At 37.7% G+C, this 15,036-nt stretch overlaps 1 protein-coding gene across 1 annotated transcript in view; it reads right to left on the bottom strand.

Annotated features, from left to right (window-relative positions):
* The window catches only part of VWA8 (von Willebrand factor A domain containing 8), a 376,054-nt gene that overhangs the window by 191,929 nt on the left and 169,089 nt on the right, over positions 1-15,036 (bottom strand). Inside the window, exon 27 of the mRNA XM_063425968.1 lies at positions 5,458-5,609. Within this exon, the coding sequence (XP_063282038.1) occupies positions 5,458-5,609 (152 nt within the window). The remainder of the gene's footprint in view (positions 1-5,457; positions 5,610-15,036) is intronic.

The raw sequence follows: 15,036 nt of genomic DNA on the forward strand, positions 1-15,036 counted from the left end.
CTGGGGATAGGTTGAATGTGGGGGTTCTGTTCAGTATAATAGGAGTTATGTCTTTTTGTGTATTTTTGCTGTTGTTGTGAATGGAGATATTTTCTGTACCTGGAGATAGCTGGCTTACCACACCCAGTTAAGCCAATTATCTCCAGGATAGAGGACTCTGTGGAACTGGTTTGGGCTGGAAAGCCATGCTTCAGTTGGCCACAAAGGATTTCGACCTAACTTTTAAACCACTGGAGGGAATTGTCTGATTTTTGAATATGTTTGTATTTTAAGTATGCTGGAGATTGGATGTATGGTTTTAAAGTTACAGGGTATGTGTAAAAACTGTATTTTTACTGTGATAATTATGTTAATCCCTTGTGTAACATAATTATATCACAGGCAGAGGGGAGGATTTTGTGTGTAATTTCTGGGAGTGTTTTCTGTAATGTACGTGTATGATTGGTTGTTTTGTAACACCCTGTGGGTGGTCCTATCTAAGGGGATCCTGCATAAAATAAGTTTCTTTTGGTGCCAATAAACAGAATGACTTGACCCTCTAACTTTCAGCCTCGACTCATGTTTGTAGGGGACAGCTATAATCACTACAGGGATTGCTATGCTCTTCATACTCCCTTAGCTACTGAGCTCTTGTAAGAGCTCTTGTTCCTGATCCTGCTTCGCTCTACAGAAGGAAGAGGTTCACCTATTGGAACCTGGAGCCTGGTCGTAGGTCCAGGGTGGATAGCAGACAGCGAGATCCTAGCCCAGCAGCGGTGGTTCGTGGAGTCTGCAGTACTTATGGTGTCTACGCAGTAGTTATGGTGTCTTTGGTGCTGATGGTCCTTTGGTGAGCGCTAGGAGCATCCTTTCTACGGTCCAACTTCCAGCCAGCCTGGAGGCAACCGTAACAATTGGTATTTGACAATATAAATTTTGCTACATTTCAAACAGCCTCTTTTAATAGTAAGAAAGAAGAAAAACTGCTCTGTGGAATATATAAGGCACTTAACCCCTTAAGGACCAAACTTCTGTAATAAAAGGGAATCATGACATGTATTACATGGCATGTGTCCTTAAGGGGCTAAAGGGACACTATAGTCACCAGAACAATTACAGCTTATTGAATTTGTTCTGGTGAGTAGACTCATTACCTTCAGGCTTTTTGCTGTAAACACTGTCTTTTCAGGGAAAATGCAATGTTTACATTACAGCCTAGTGATAACTTCACTTGCCACTCCTCAGATAGCTGTTAGAGATCCTTCCTGGGTCATGGCTGCCTAAAATGCATCCAAACATTCAGTGTCTCCTCCCTCTGCATGCAGACACTGAACTTATTCATTGATTCAATTCATCTCTATGAGGAGATGCTGATTGGCCAGGGCTGTGTTTGAATTATGCTGGCTCTGTCCCTGATCTGCCTCTTTGTCAGTCTCCGTCAATCCTATGGGGAAGAATTGTGATTGGGTCAGGCCACCACTTCTGATGATGTCAGCAGGCAGTGGGCAGGTCTAAAGGAAACAGGGACAAACTATGCAGCTGCAGGCTTGAATTCAAGTAAGATTTTACTTTATTTTTAGAGGCATGAGGGCAACAGGGGGGGGCTAGATGGTGGTTTTAACCCCAGTCAGGGATGCATGTTTGTGTTCCTGACCCTATAGTGTTCCTTTAATAATAAGTACACATCAAATAAAAGTATACAGCAGCTCAACACACGTGTAACTATCCCATATTTACACAGATAGATATGCCAGGAAAAGTCAACCCGGTGGAACACACCACCAAAAAAGAATTACTCAGTGGAGCACTAGTGTATAGAATACGCTTACCCTACTATATACTGAGGGGGTTTAGGTGACAGTGTTCTCCCACTTGAGGAGATATATAGAGACAATATTTTCTAGAACAGAAAAAATAAACACAAAATAGTGTAGTAAATCAATGAAACCAAAATGTGATGTATAAGGACAGGCTGAGGTCTCGAAAGCAGGGGTATGTAAGGTCATACCAAACCCTCTCCGAATTCTTGACCACGTGGTTCTCAGATATATGGAGACAAAGTGCCCTAGTGCAAAATTGTAGAGATAAAATTATATCCAAAGTGTCAGTGCAAAGACCTGCTGACCTTAAATAGAGCCGATTATACTAGGCTCTTAGTGTCAGAGCATATGTGTCTTTAAGGGAGACACTGCCCTTCTTGTATACAGAAGCAGGAAACAGTTAGGGTCCACTGGATTGGTAATTGCATAAAATAACACTTTATTTTAAAATACAAATAAAAATAAAAACTTATATAAGTGATACCAGTATTCTACACTAGCGCTCCACTGAGTGAGTCTTTTAATAGTCAGTATTCCCAAAATATGATCCTACTTTAAAGCGTTAACCATGACCACTTCAGTGTTTTAACCCCTTAAGGACACATGACATGTGTGACATGTCATGATTCCCTTTTATTCCAGAAGTTTGGTCCTTAAGGGGTTAAGGGGGTTATAGTGCCTGCGGTCTGTATGTGCATCTTTTACTTTGAAACGCTGCCCATGCAAAATTTAACCTCTCAGCCGCTGGAGGTGTAATTCCATCCGTCATTGGGGGATCATTGACCAGGAGAACAAACATTTTGGGCTGGCTAATATTAATGCACAGAATCGCATTAACTGGCTGGGAAGGTTCAGTTTACTTTCTCAGCCAATCAACTGCCAGCAGCTCTACAGAATCTGGATGTCATAAGTTACCACTGGAGGACCCTAGGCACCCAGCAGCAACCCAGGTATGAGGACAACCTATAGCAAAACAATTACTGGGAAATGGGGCCAGGGTACTGTAGTAGTTATGATGCTTGGAGTCTGTACTACATATTTTTTTATTTTTTTTTTAACAGATTTAACAGTATGGAGATGGCTGGCAATGAGAACAGGAGGGAAGGTCCAGCTCCAACTTAAACACCTGGGTAGAATGATCCCTGCCTTGGGATATAGTGTAGTACTGATTCACCAGACAGTCCTTATACTATTAGATATTCTCATAGATATAAAAGTAGAACAAATACTGCAGTTTATCAGGATAAAAGTTCCAACAGTAAGTGAATATAACCTTGTACAATTACATAGTCTCAGTGATGGCTCCTAAGGTATAGCATGAAGTGGTATGATCCCCACTCTAGGATATAGATGATTCAAATCTTTTTCCGTGTGTATATAAAAACATTGCTCTGTACTGTTCTAACCTAGCCTGTGTATCTCCATTAATATCCCTCCTATTCCAGCAGGACACCTTCAGGGATTATAGCAGCTCACCCAAACATCAGCCAAGACTTGATTAAGGGTGAAAACAAGACACTTTATTTGGTTCAACTGCACACATTTATACACAGACCCCAGCATGGACTTCCTAATAGAACAATGTTAACCCCACCCTATTATTTCTGTGTCTGCGAGTATATCAGGTTAGGCATCACTAACTCAATTAACTCCCAGGCACAGGCACGTAATACAATTATCCCCCAAACATGGAGTCCTCCTAACCGCTTAGTCCGTGTAAGTCTGTTTGGGGCAGGCCAGTCTGGATTTCCCGGTTACCCTGGGCTGTATTTGTCACAATAGTGCATACCATAAAATCAGAGTGTAGAAACAAATTAAAACCCTACTCACATGGGGTAGAGGAAAGTATGGTTTGCTCGGTCCAATAGGCACAGGAGGTACTTATCCCCACAAATAGGAACAGGAATAGAGCAGCAAAATGGTCAGGTCCAATACAAAAGTACTTTAAATTATAAAAACCAATACAATAAATATGTAAAATTAATAAAACCACACAATATAGTACACATTTGATAGAGCCAGTGAAAAGCGGCAAGTGGCTGGTTGGCTGTATCGGAAATGATAATCAAAAGCAGCAACACTAACAGGGTTATTCACTAAAGTCTGAATGGTACAAAACCACCCAGCTTCATAGGGGCCATCCAGGATGCAAACTCTGGACATTGTTCACACTATTGAACAATGCCTGGATGTTGTAATGAATTTGGTTCAGATTTCAGCCGGACCAAACACCACCAAATGGCTGAATCCAGATTGACTGCTCAAAATTTGGACCCAAATTTAAAAGATATATAATAAAAACTATTCTCCTTTTGGCAGCGCTAATAGCCAGCAGGCAAATAGTTAAAAATCCTTAGCAATACTCCATTAGGTGGGAGACTTTATAACAATTGATGGGTAATTAATATACATCTCCCTGCACCCACCCGTGGCTAGTGGGGGAAGTCTATTACAATATAAGTATTGCAGGGACCTAGTGTCCATCCGCGGCCCCCATCCATTGGTATATGTGAAGTAAGTAAGAGACCTTGAGGTCAAAGGGCTCTGATCGGTTGGCTTTCCCATATAGTGTGGGACATTTTTCCATCCAATGTAATAGCTGACATTTTGTGTAAAAGCATTTATAACGGCTTCCCCTGCAATGAGCACTCAGCCTGTGATAAGCTCTTTTGAAGAAAGATTAATTTTATTGAGTTGCGTTGGACAGTCACTTATACTGATACCCAGGAGGGGTGCACAGTAGGGCCTTTCTAGCAACTGGAGAGCAATGGCTGCCCAGTCACTAGTTTTACCACAAAAAAGGAACTCAATTTCCAGAAGCCAGATATATTGTAAAAGAGTCTTCAGGGACTCAGAGGGTTCGAATGCAAAGCAGATTTATTGAATTATAATGCAAAGAGCAACGTTTCAACCTAAACAAAAATTGTTGTCAAAATATATCCCGCTGAAAGAGCACACTGCCACCAGGGAACATCATTGCCATGAAGGGGTGTACAACAATTTCTAGGTAGGTAGTACGTGGCAAAGTAGCATCCACGTGAATGCAAGCACCCAAAGTTTCCCAGCAGATGTTTGTCAGCAATTTGAGCTATAGTAGCTCCTCTGTGTGAACCAGATGGGCTAGACTTCACTTTCCTAGTATATCAATGAGCCTTGTGTGCCCATAACACTGGTTGTCCTTCCTTGCACCACATTTGTTGGGTACATACTAGGAACACCAGTCAAGTCTTGCCATTTGGAGATGCTCTGACCCAGTCGTCTAGCCATCACAATTAGCTCCTTGTCACAGTCACTCAGATCTTTTCACTTGCCCATTTCCTACTTCCAACACATAAAATTCAAGAACTGTTTACTTGCTGCTTAATATATCACACCCCTAACAGGTGCCATTATAAGCATATACACCTGCACCTTACACTTCGCTATACCTTCAAAATGTGAACTCAACATTTGAAAACAAAAACCACAGAAAAGCAGATACAGAGAGAAAAAACAATTCCCCTTTATTGTTTATAGTATGCATAATTTACATCAGTTACTAAAACCATGTTATCAGTGAGAAATAATAAATATGTTAAGCTTAAACTATTGCATATATATATATATATTGACACAAAGTAAAATGCACATGGAATGTGTATGAAAGTCTATTCCTTACTCCTTAGCCAGCTGGACACTGGTGGGTTTGGCTCCAATCGGTATCCCATGCTTGTGTAGAGAGCTAATCAAAATTTCACGCATTTCTTGATTGTAAGAATCAAAATCGAAAACATTTCGGACTACATTAGCCAATCCTTCGTTTGGAAATTTCTTCATAAACACAAAAAGAAAACAGAATAATGAGATAAAAAAAAAACTGTCTCACAAGGCAAAAAGAATAGCTCATTACATCCACATACACTTGTTCCTATACATTTATTATATGTTTGCAATTTTTTGTTATAGTTAATCTTTATTAGAAAATTTTTAATTTAACATTTTGAAAAATATATCTTTGACATTGATTTTAAATTATAAAGACATACACTTATAAACATTGATGACATTAATTTAGATTTATTTATTTTTAATAGAGTCATTTAATCAGATACCAGACATTCATACATTCATTCTGATGACATAGAAACATTTTATATATACATATATACATATATATATATATATATATATATATATATATATATATATATATATATATATAGGGACTATGAATTGATTATTTCTTAAGTTGCTTCCTTTATGTAAAAAGAAAAATAATAATAAATATTATATCATGGGAGATGCTGGTAAGGACATACTGGCTATAATGAGATCCTACCTGAATTTCTAAAAAATGCTTCTTCCATCTGCTTTTGATAATTAATCTGGTTATTTATTTCTATCCATGATGCTGCTGTTGGAACTTTCCAGTTTTGGGCTATTATATATTATGGATAAGTAATGTTTAAAGATAAAGGTTTTAGTAAAGGTTACAATTTGGAAAGTCTAGTGAAATAAGAAAGTTTGAGGTAATAATGTTGTCTGGTGTATACCTAACTGTATGAAAATGTTAAAAAACTGCCCTTTTATTTTTGCTAGAGCATCGCATTTCCACCACATGTGGTAAAGTGTACCTTCTTCCTTGCAACATCTCCAACATTTTTCCGAGTAACTACTTTTGAGCTTTCTAATTCTATGTGGCGTAATATACCATCTGTGGGCAATTTTAAAAAAGTTCTCTTGTAAACTAAGACTATGAGTTATTTTCTTGATTCTAACAGATTTGTCTCCCCATTTATCCAATGTAAAAGATTTATGTATGTCTCTTTCCCATTTGACTACAGATTTAGGCTTATCTGTTACCTTTATGTTCTTAATTAAGAGAGGTAAGTAAACGCTCTCTGCCAGCCCCCCTCCACTGAACTGCCAATGCCACTGGACCACCAGGGAAGGAGAGCCCCCCTCCCTGCCATGTATCAAGCAGGGAGGGGGGACGAAAAAAAATAAATATTAATAAAATAAAATAATATTTCTAAAATAAAAATAATAATAAAAAAATATTAAAATAATAATTTAAAAATAAATAATAGAACAAAAAAATGATTAAAATAATAAATAAAATAACAATAATCAAAATGCCCACCCCCACCAACACATACACAAACACACACTGCATCACACACACACACTGCACTCATACACACACACTGCACTCATACACAGCATTCATTATATACACACACTGTAAATAAATATTCAATTAACCCCTTAACACCGCAGCCAAATGTACAAGTTGTGAACGAAACAAAATGTAAACAAAACCTTTGCGCTATATGTCTGTCAAACCGTAATTCACCTCTTTCATATTAAATGCACCCCCCTTATTATATATAATTTTATTCAGGGGAAACAGGGCTTTCATTTAATATCAAATATTTAGCTATGAAACATAATTTAATATGAAAAACATGGGAGAAAATAAGATTTTTTTTATTTTTTTAGTTCTACATGACATTTTAACTGTCAATGTCATAATACTGTTTGCTTTTACTGCAATAAAATACACATATTTGTATTCAGCAAAGTCTCACGTGTAAAACAGTACCCCCTATGTACAGGTTTTATGGTGTTTTGGGAAGTTACAGGGTCAAATATAGCGTGTTACATTTGAAATTGAAATTTGTCAGATTGGTTACGTTGCCTTTGAGACTGTATAGTAGCCCAGGAAATAAATTTACACCTATAATGGCATACCATTTGCAATAGTAGACGACCCAAGGTATTGCAAATGGGGTATGTCCAGTCTTTTTTAGTAGCCATTTGGTCACAAACACTGGCCAAAGTTAGCGTTAGTATTTGTTTGTGTGTGAAAAATGCAAAAAACGCCAATTTTGGCCAGTGTTTGTGACTAAGTGGCTACTAAAAAAGACTGGACATACCCCATTTGCAATACCCTGGGTTGTCTACTATTGCAAATAGTATGCCATCATAGGGGTAATTTTCATTCTTGGGCTACCATAGGGTCATAAAGGCAACGTAAGCAATCTGGCGAATTTTAATGTGAAAAAAATGAAACACAAGCCTTATATTTGACGCTGTAATTTTTTAAAACACCATAAAACCTGTACATGAGGGGTACTGTTGTACTCGGGAGACTTCGCTGAACACAAATATTTGTGTTTCAAAACAGTAAAAAGTATTGCAGCAGTAATATCGTCCGTGTAAGTGCTGTTTGTGCGTGAAAAATGCAAAAAACGTCACTTTTACTGGCGATATCATCGTTGTAATACATTTTACTGTTTTGAAACACTAATATTTGTGTTCAGCGAAGTCTCCCGAGTAAAACAGTACCCCCCATGTACAGGTTTTATGGTGTCTTGGAAAGTTATAGGGTTAAATATAGTGCTAGCAAATTAAATTCCTTATACTTTCGGCATGGGTTGTCAGGCAGGTCCCGCTAATTGTAATTAATTAGGATACCTAATTATGTAAAATTATTACATAAATATATGTGTAGAATTAATATATGTATATATATACATATGTGTATATATACGTATATATATATATATATATTTTTTTTTTTATATTTTTATTTATATATAGGTATATATAAATAGTGATAAATACGTATATATTTATGTATATAGATATATATATTATTTCGTTCTACGTGTATTTTGATATAAATATATATATATTAATATCACAATACAGTTAGAACGAAATAAAACACATCTATATATTTTTTAATATTTTATTTTTAATTTTTTTTTTATTTTATTTTTTTACGTATTTACATATTTTTTTTTTATATTATTTATAAATATATATATAACAATAATTAGAACATATATATAACAATAATATATATATATAACAATAACCTAGACGGTGTATGTGTATGTGTGTATATATATACTTAGATCATATATATATGATCTAAGTATATATATATTTTTTTTTTTACACTTTTAACATTATTTAATTTGATTTCCAGCCAGCAGGGGGACTTACTGTCATTACAGTTGGTCCCCCTGCTGGCAATGCCTGAGCCAGCTATACCGGCCCTGTGATTACCGTATAGTACCGTATATACGTATATATTATTTATATTTTTGTATTATTTTATTTTCGTTCCCCCTCCCTGCTTTTTAGCTGGCCAGGGACGGTGGGCTCTCACTCCCTGGTGGTCCAGTGGCATTGGCAGTTCAGTGGAGGGGGGCTGGCAGAGAGCGTTTACTTACCTCTCCTGCAGCTCCTGTAAGCTCCCTTCTCCTCTGCCCCGGTCTGGTCAGCTCCCTCTGCAAGTCCCAGTGTAAGTCTTGTGAGAGCCGCAGAGTCATAGCGCGGCTCTCGTGAGACTTACAGTGGGAGCTGACAGGGGAGCGGACCGGCTTGGAGGAGGAGGGAGCTGACAGGAGCTGCAGGAGAGGTAAGTAACAGCTCTCTGCCAGCCCCCCTCCTACACAGTCCCCTGTCTGTATTATGGCAATGTATGGCAATTTTTTTTTTAAACTGAATTAGTGCTGAAAGAGGTACTCTTTTTGGTATTTAACGGAATAAATAAGTTAGTTTTGGTATAACATTTGCCAATACTGTGTTTATACAGCCAAGCCAAGAGATATCGAGCATGTTCCATTTTTGGAAGTTCTCTTTAAATGATAGTAATATTTTCTTACAATTATCCTCTATTATACTAAGTTCCAATGATATCTTTTATTTAAATTTTTCAATTGTTCAGAAGGTATTATTTGTGTTTTATTAATCTTTAATTTCTATCCAGAATATTTACCATACTCTGAAATTAGTTCTCTAATACAGACATTGACTCGAGTATAAGTCGAGTTGGGGTTTTTCAGCACAAAAAATGTGCCGAAAAACTCGGCTTATACTCGAGTATATACGGTATTTAGATTTGGATCATCTTTAGTTTTTCTTGTTCAATTAGGGATATATATAAGTTTGATGAAGATTCTCCTCGTTTTTTTTTCCACTTGAGAACCCCCTTTTATGAATAGACCTATCATAAGACATTTAAAGGATCCCCATATTGATAAAATGGAGGTTTCCCCATTATCATTATGTTCAACAAAATACTCAGCTTGTCCTTATCCATATCCAGACAAAGTATACATAAAAATTAATTGAATCTCCATGTTGTTTGTGGGGTGTATTATCTTTTATCCTTTATTTTTTAAAATATGGGTACATGGTCTGACCAAGTTATTGAACCGATCCTTGAGGAAATACATCTGTTTATCGAATGCAATTTAGTAGTAAATAAATCAATCCTTGAGGATGAGCAATGTACATTTGAAAAGAAAGTATAATCCCGATCTTGGGGATATAGTACTGTCCAGGTGTCATACATAGAATTTTTTGCCAAAAAATCCTGAAGTAAATCCGCATTATGTTTTAATTGGGAGTCTATGGTTGCATTAGATGGCAATTTTTTAATCTAATTTGACATTAGGCACACAATTGAAATCGTCTCCCAAAATTTCATTATTTTATCAAGAAATTTTATTTGAGACTGATTAGGGCAGTATATATTTACTAATGTATATGTTATATCATTAATTTTGCAATCAAAATAAAACATCTACCTATATTATGTTTCCTCAAAAACTGGTTCAAATTTAACTTTATTAGAAATTATTATTATTATTAATTATTGCTTCACCACTTTTTTTTTTCCCCATCCATCATATTAGCTTGATATACGTGTGGGTAACGGGAAAATTTCCATAGTTTTTTAGTTAAATCATTCCAATGAATCTCTTGAACATATGATACATCGATACAATTATGACACAGAGTATGATGCAATTTACCTCTTTTATATGGAGTATTCATTCCCCGAGCATTAATTGATATAAAATTAAGTGTCATTTATATTGGTTCTATTGATTTGAGCCTCACTTACTTCATCCCATCCTATTCTAAATAGTTCCCTCTGGAAAATTATAATGTCACCTACAACAAATAAAAAATAACCCCTTGCATACTTATCATCTATACAACATTCATATTTTAAACAAACACCATGTGTGTTATCTGAAATCTAATTTAGTCCTTTTAGGTCACACTTAAGGTGTATCGGCTTTCTATCATAATTTTTTTTTAAAGAATTTGCTTCCGTTTCTTTTTTTCTTTTAATCTGTATTACTGTAATAATCCTCCGTCCCCTTTCTATCTCTCAGCCGAGGGTTTACCTTAATTTTAATTCCTTTTTTTTTCCTCTTATCACAACAACAATATATAAAAATAAATAAAGTCTTTAATTACATTACATAACATATCTCTCTCTATTTCTCCTCTCCTCACAATTTTCCTCTCTATTGAACATCCTTATATATAACCCCCCTTATTCATCTCGCACTTGTTGTGATGTTATCATTTCCAAATATTTATTTATTTTAGTGAAAAAAACTTTTATTTATCACACATGTGTTATACTACTCTTATTTTCTAGAAATATTTGTGTTATACATTTAATCTTTACTCCAATATCATATGAATTTGTTTTACTCTATTTTTTATAAGTGTTACCTTATTTAATTTAAAAAATCATCATTACGTGTGAACCCCATTAAGTGTCAAATTGTACTATAATATATATATAATAATTAGTTTTTTTGTTTTTTTTTATTCTTTATCTTTGTAGTGCAGAAGCTTCGTACAATCACCTGTGAGGTACCCCAACGGCAATCCTCCAGCGCATTACAAAACATTTAAACACAGGAGGTACAGGATTGATCTTGCACATTTTTTATAAGGTTGAGTTTTGCGGTATTCGGTATCGATTGTCATTACTTAAACATATTCACAATATAAAATGAACTAAGATAAACTAAATTAAATTGACGTCGCTTAACTTTCTGCTCTTGGGATAAAATTGCGATGCTGTGTCCAGCTTGATGGTAATTATACCAGCAAACTAGTGTGGTTGCTTCCGTTTTGTGAGTCGCTTATTTGAATCAAGAATCAAAGTGAAACATAACTTGAGGTACAGGCTCGGCAAGTTATGGGGTGAATATGACATTCACGATAGTCCCACTGTAGGACCAAAGTCCAGCTTGTTACTGACATCCCCTCAAAACTTTGCTATTAGACCTAGATTAACCATGGCTATAACTTGAGACCATCTTATTTTGTTGGTAATTTTTTGTGTCTAGAAACAACTATATGCTATGTAAACATGTCGTGTGGAGAACAGTTATATGCTAGGCAGACCTTTCCCGCTTAAAACAGTGACATGTTAGGCAGACCTTTCCCGCTTAAAACAGTTATATGCTAGGCAGACCTTTCCCGCTTAAAACAGTGACATGTTAGGCAGACCTTTCCCGCTTAAAACGGTGACATGCTAGGCAGACCTTTCCCGCTTAAAACAGTTATATGCTAGGCAGACCTTTCCCGCTTAAAACAGTTATATGGGGGGGCGGGGCTTGCCAACCGACTAGAACGGACGTCATTCATGAGAGCTCCTCCAAATACAGCCTGAATCCGCCAAATATCCCCCCAACAAAGCCCCATCCAAACATAAAAACACCCCAGGGGACCTACCTGAGTGGCACCATACCGACTGATACCGCTTTTATACCCGGCGAAACACAATAAGCCACGGCGCCGGACTGCGGCCTACTACGCGTCAACGCTCCAGGGCCTAGAGGCCTTTTTCTATGGAAGCTACACACGGAGCCAAATACTCGCCAATACCTCATGGGGCGGAAAACTAAAAAGCTGAAGCCTGAAAAACCGAGGCAAAGCATGCATATCGGCGAACTTTGGCGGCAGGCCGCAGAAGCCTCAAACTCTAGAATGGAATCCCTCCACGGCGGCTGCTCCGACTTCTACGAAGAATCGTCGGATGAAGCGGAGGGGGACACCACTCAAGCCCAGCCACAATCACTGCCAGCCCGGACGCAGCAAAAGCTACCTGCTACCTCCCCTACACCGGTAAGCATGGAAGCTATACGGGAATTAATGGCAGATCACCACCAGAAAATCGCGGCCGATGTAGCCTCACTCAGAGAAACCCTGCAGGGCCTAAATGGCCGATTGGGAGCGGTGGAAGTAACCACAGACACCCAGAAAGGCCAAATCTTGGAGCTGCAACAAGAGGTACAAGAGCTCAAGAAGCAACACCAGATCCATGAGCTGAAACTCGCCTCACTGGAAGACAAACGCCGCATGAAACACCTAAAGATCAGGGGCATAGCGGAAAACACACCAGACGCCGAGCTGCCTCACCTAATTAGAAGGCTATTAACAACGTTACTCACCCCGAAACTAACCAAAGCGGTAGCTATTGACGGCATATTCCGCATCCCCAAGCCCCCTAAGGCCCAGTCTTCAGCCACGAGAGATGTCATCACGCAGTTCCAGACCCTGAAGGATAGAGCTGCAGTTCTCACAGCAGTCAGAGACCATCCGACTTACACCTTCGAAGGAATGCACCTTACATTCTATCCAGACCTCTCGGGAGCTACCATGGCCTGGAGGAAAACATTACAACAGTTTACCTCCCTCCTGAGATCAAAGCACATCAGGTACCGCTGGGGCCCGAACCATACCCTGCAAGTCACTAAGGGCGACACCACACACAACATACGCAACATGCAGGAGGCCGAGAGAACCCTGAGTCTGCTGGAACTCCCCCTGGACTCACTTACCACACCAAAGCCCTTAACGAATCCCACCTACCCCCCACACTGGGGCAACGCAGAAGCTCCAGCATTCATACCCCGACGCCCAATTGGAACGCCTTCAGCCACAGGCTCAACATGAACTGAACTTGGGACTAATATTGCAACCTTTTGGGACACTGATTTCTCATTCCATCCCTTACGGATAGGTACAGCTCCCCTGACATTAGAGGCCACAGACTCCCTACCATGACGAGAGTGAAGGCCCAGACACCATTAATAGAAGACCCCCCGCACTAACACAGGTCACCATACCTACCGAGAGAAGGATGACTCCATGTCACACCACCCCCCCCACGTCCCAGGGTGACAGGGACATCACTAACTACACGACAGCTCTGACGAACCAGAGACCATAACATTAGAGACCCAGAGACCACAACATTAGTGACCTACCCAAGCACACTGGTCCATCGCATTAGTATTGTATTACGTATTGAGTGTTTTCACCAAGCTTTATGTTCATGTTAGAACGCTTAACTGGGACAAACTTAGGATCTATATTGTTTTAGAGATAACACAGCATGTAGTTACCAATGAAGTTCAGCAGTTATATCAGGTGTGATGTGTGCGCATCCGCGTAAAATATTACTCTTAAAACCATAATTAGTATTCAGAACTCTCCTATGCGCAATCACACGATGTGCAAGGAGGTAGACATTAAGCCTCCCCGTTCCGACTATGGGATAGCTGTAACTTAACTTCACATTTAAGCGCTGAACAACATGTCGCCCAACAAGGCGCATAACACACTGTAATTTTGAAATGCTGTCAATAACCCTCTTAACATTCGACATATACCGTTTTAAATATTAAATAATTAGTTTTAAATATTAATAATTACTATTCTTACATATATGACATTCTTACATATATTATGCTTAGCTTGAGGTATATTGATATATTTTATATATTTCTGTTACTTTTAAATGCATATCATATATAAAAAACTATCTTTAATTATTTGTGTTTTTTTTCCTTTTTTCTCCCATTTTCCTTATATAATCCGTATAGTGATATCTGCATTAAAAAAAATAATACACCTCTTTAAATCCTCCCTATTCTCACTAATCCCTTATTAACTTATCGATATTTCTAGATCGGATATGATTATGTCATAGAAATGCAAAAGAGGGGTGAAGAGAATAGGCATAAAGAGAGTAAAATGTACTCAAATAAGCAATTAACTAATAATTGATTTACATTCCTAGATTCTATATATTGAAGGTTTTTTTTGTTTTGTTTTTTTACCAGTAAGTTTTATAAATAGGGATTTATTTCTCCAATTAGTTTCTATGCAAAGCTAGCTAAATTGACAAAATATCATCAATCCTGTTTTTGATAAAGCAAACTCTGCAATCCCCATCAATTCAAATCTCTTAATTCTCTGACTTGCACATGGTTCAAGAGAGAGAGAAAAGGTCTAATTAAAAAAAAAAAAAAGGTTTCTGGAAACCGTCCTTAATTTAGAAAGAACTGTGTGACAAGATTCCATTTATTCAGTTGTTCTTTTGCTTGTATTGGATCCGTAAAATTATATTTTTTGC

This window comes from Pelobates fuscus, chromosome 1 (genome assembly GCF_036172605.1).
Source record: "Pelobates fuscus isolate aPelFus1 chromosome 1, aPelFus1.pri, whole genome shotgun sequence".
NCBI classification, from domain to species: Eukaryota; Metazoa; Chordata; class Amphibia; order Anura; family Pelobatidae; genus Pelobates; species Pelobates fuscus.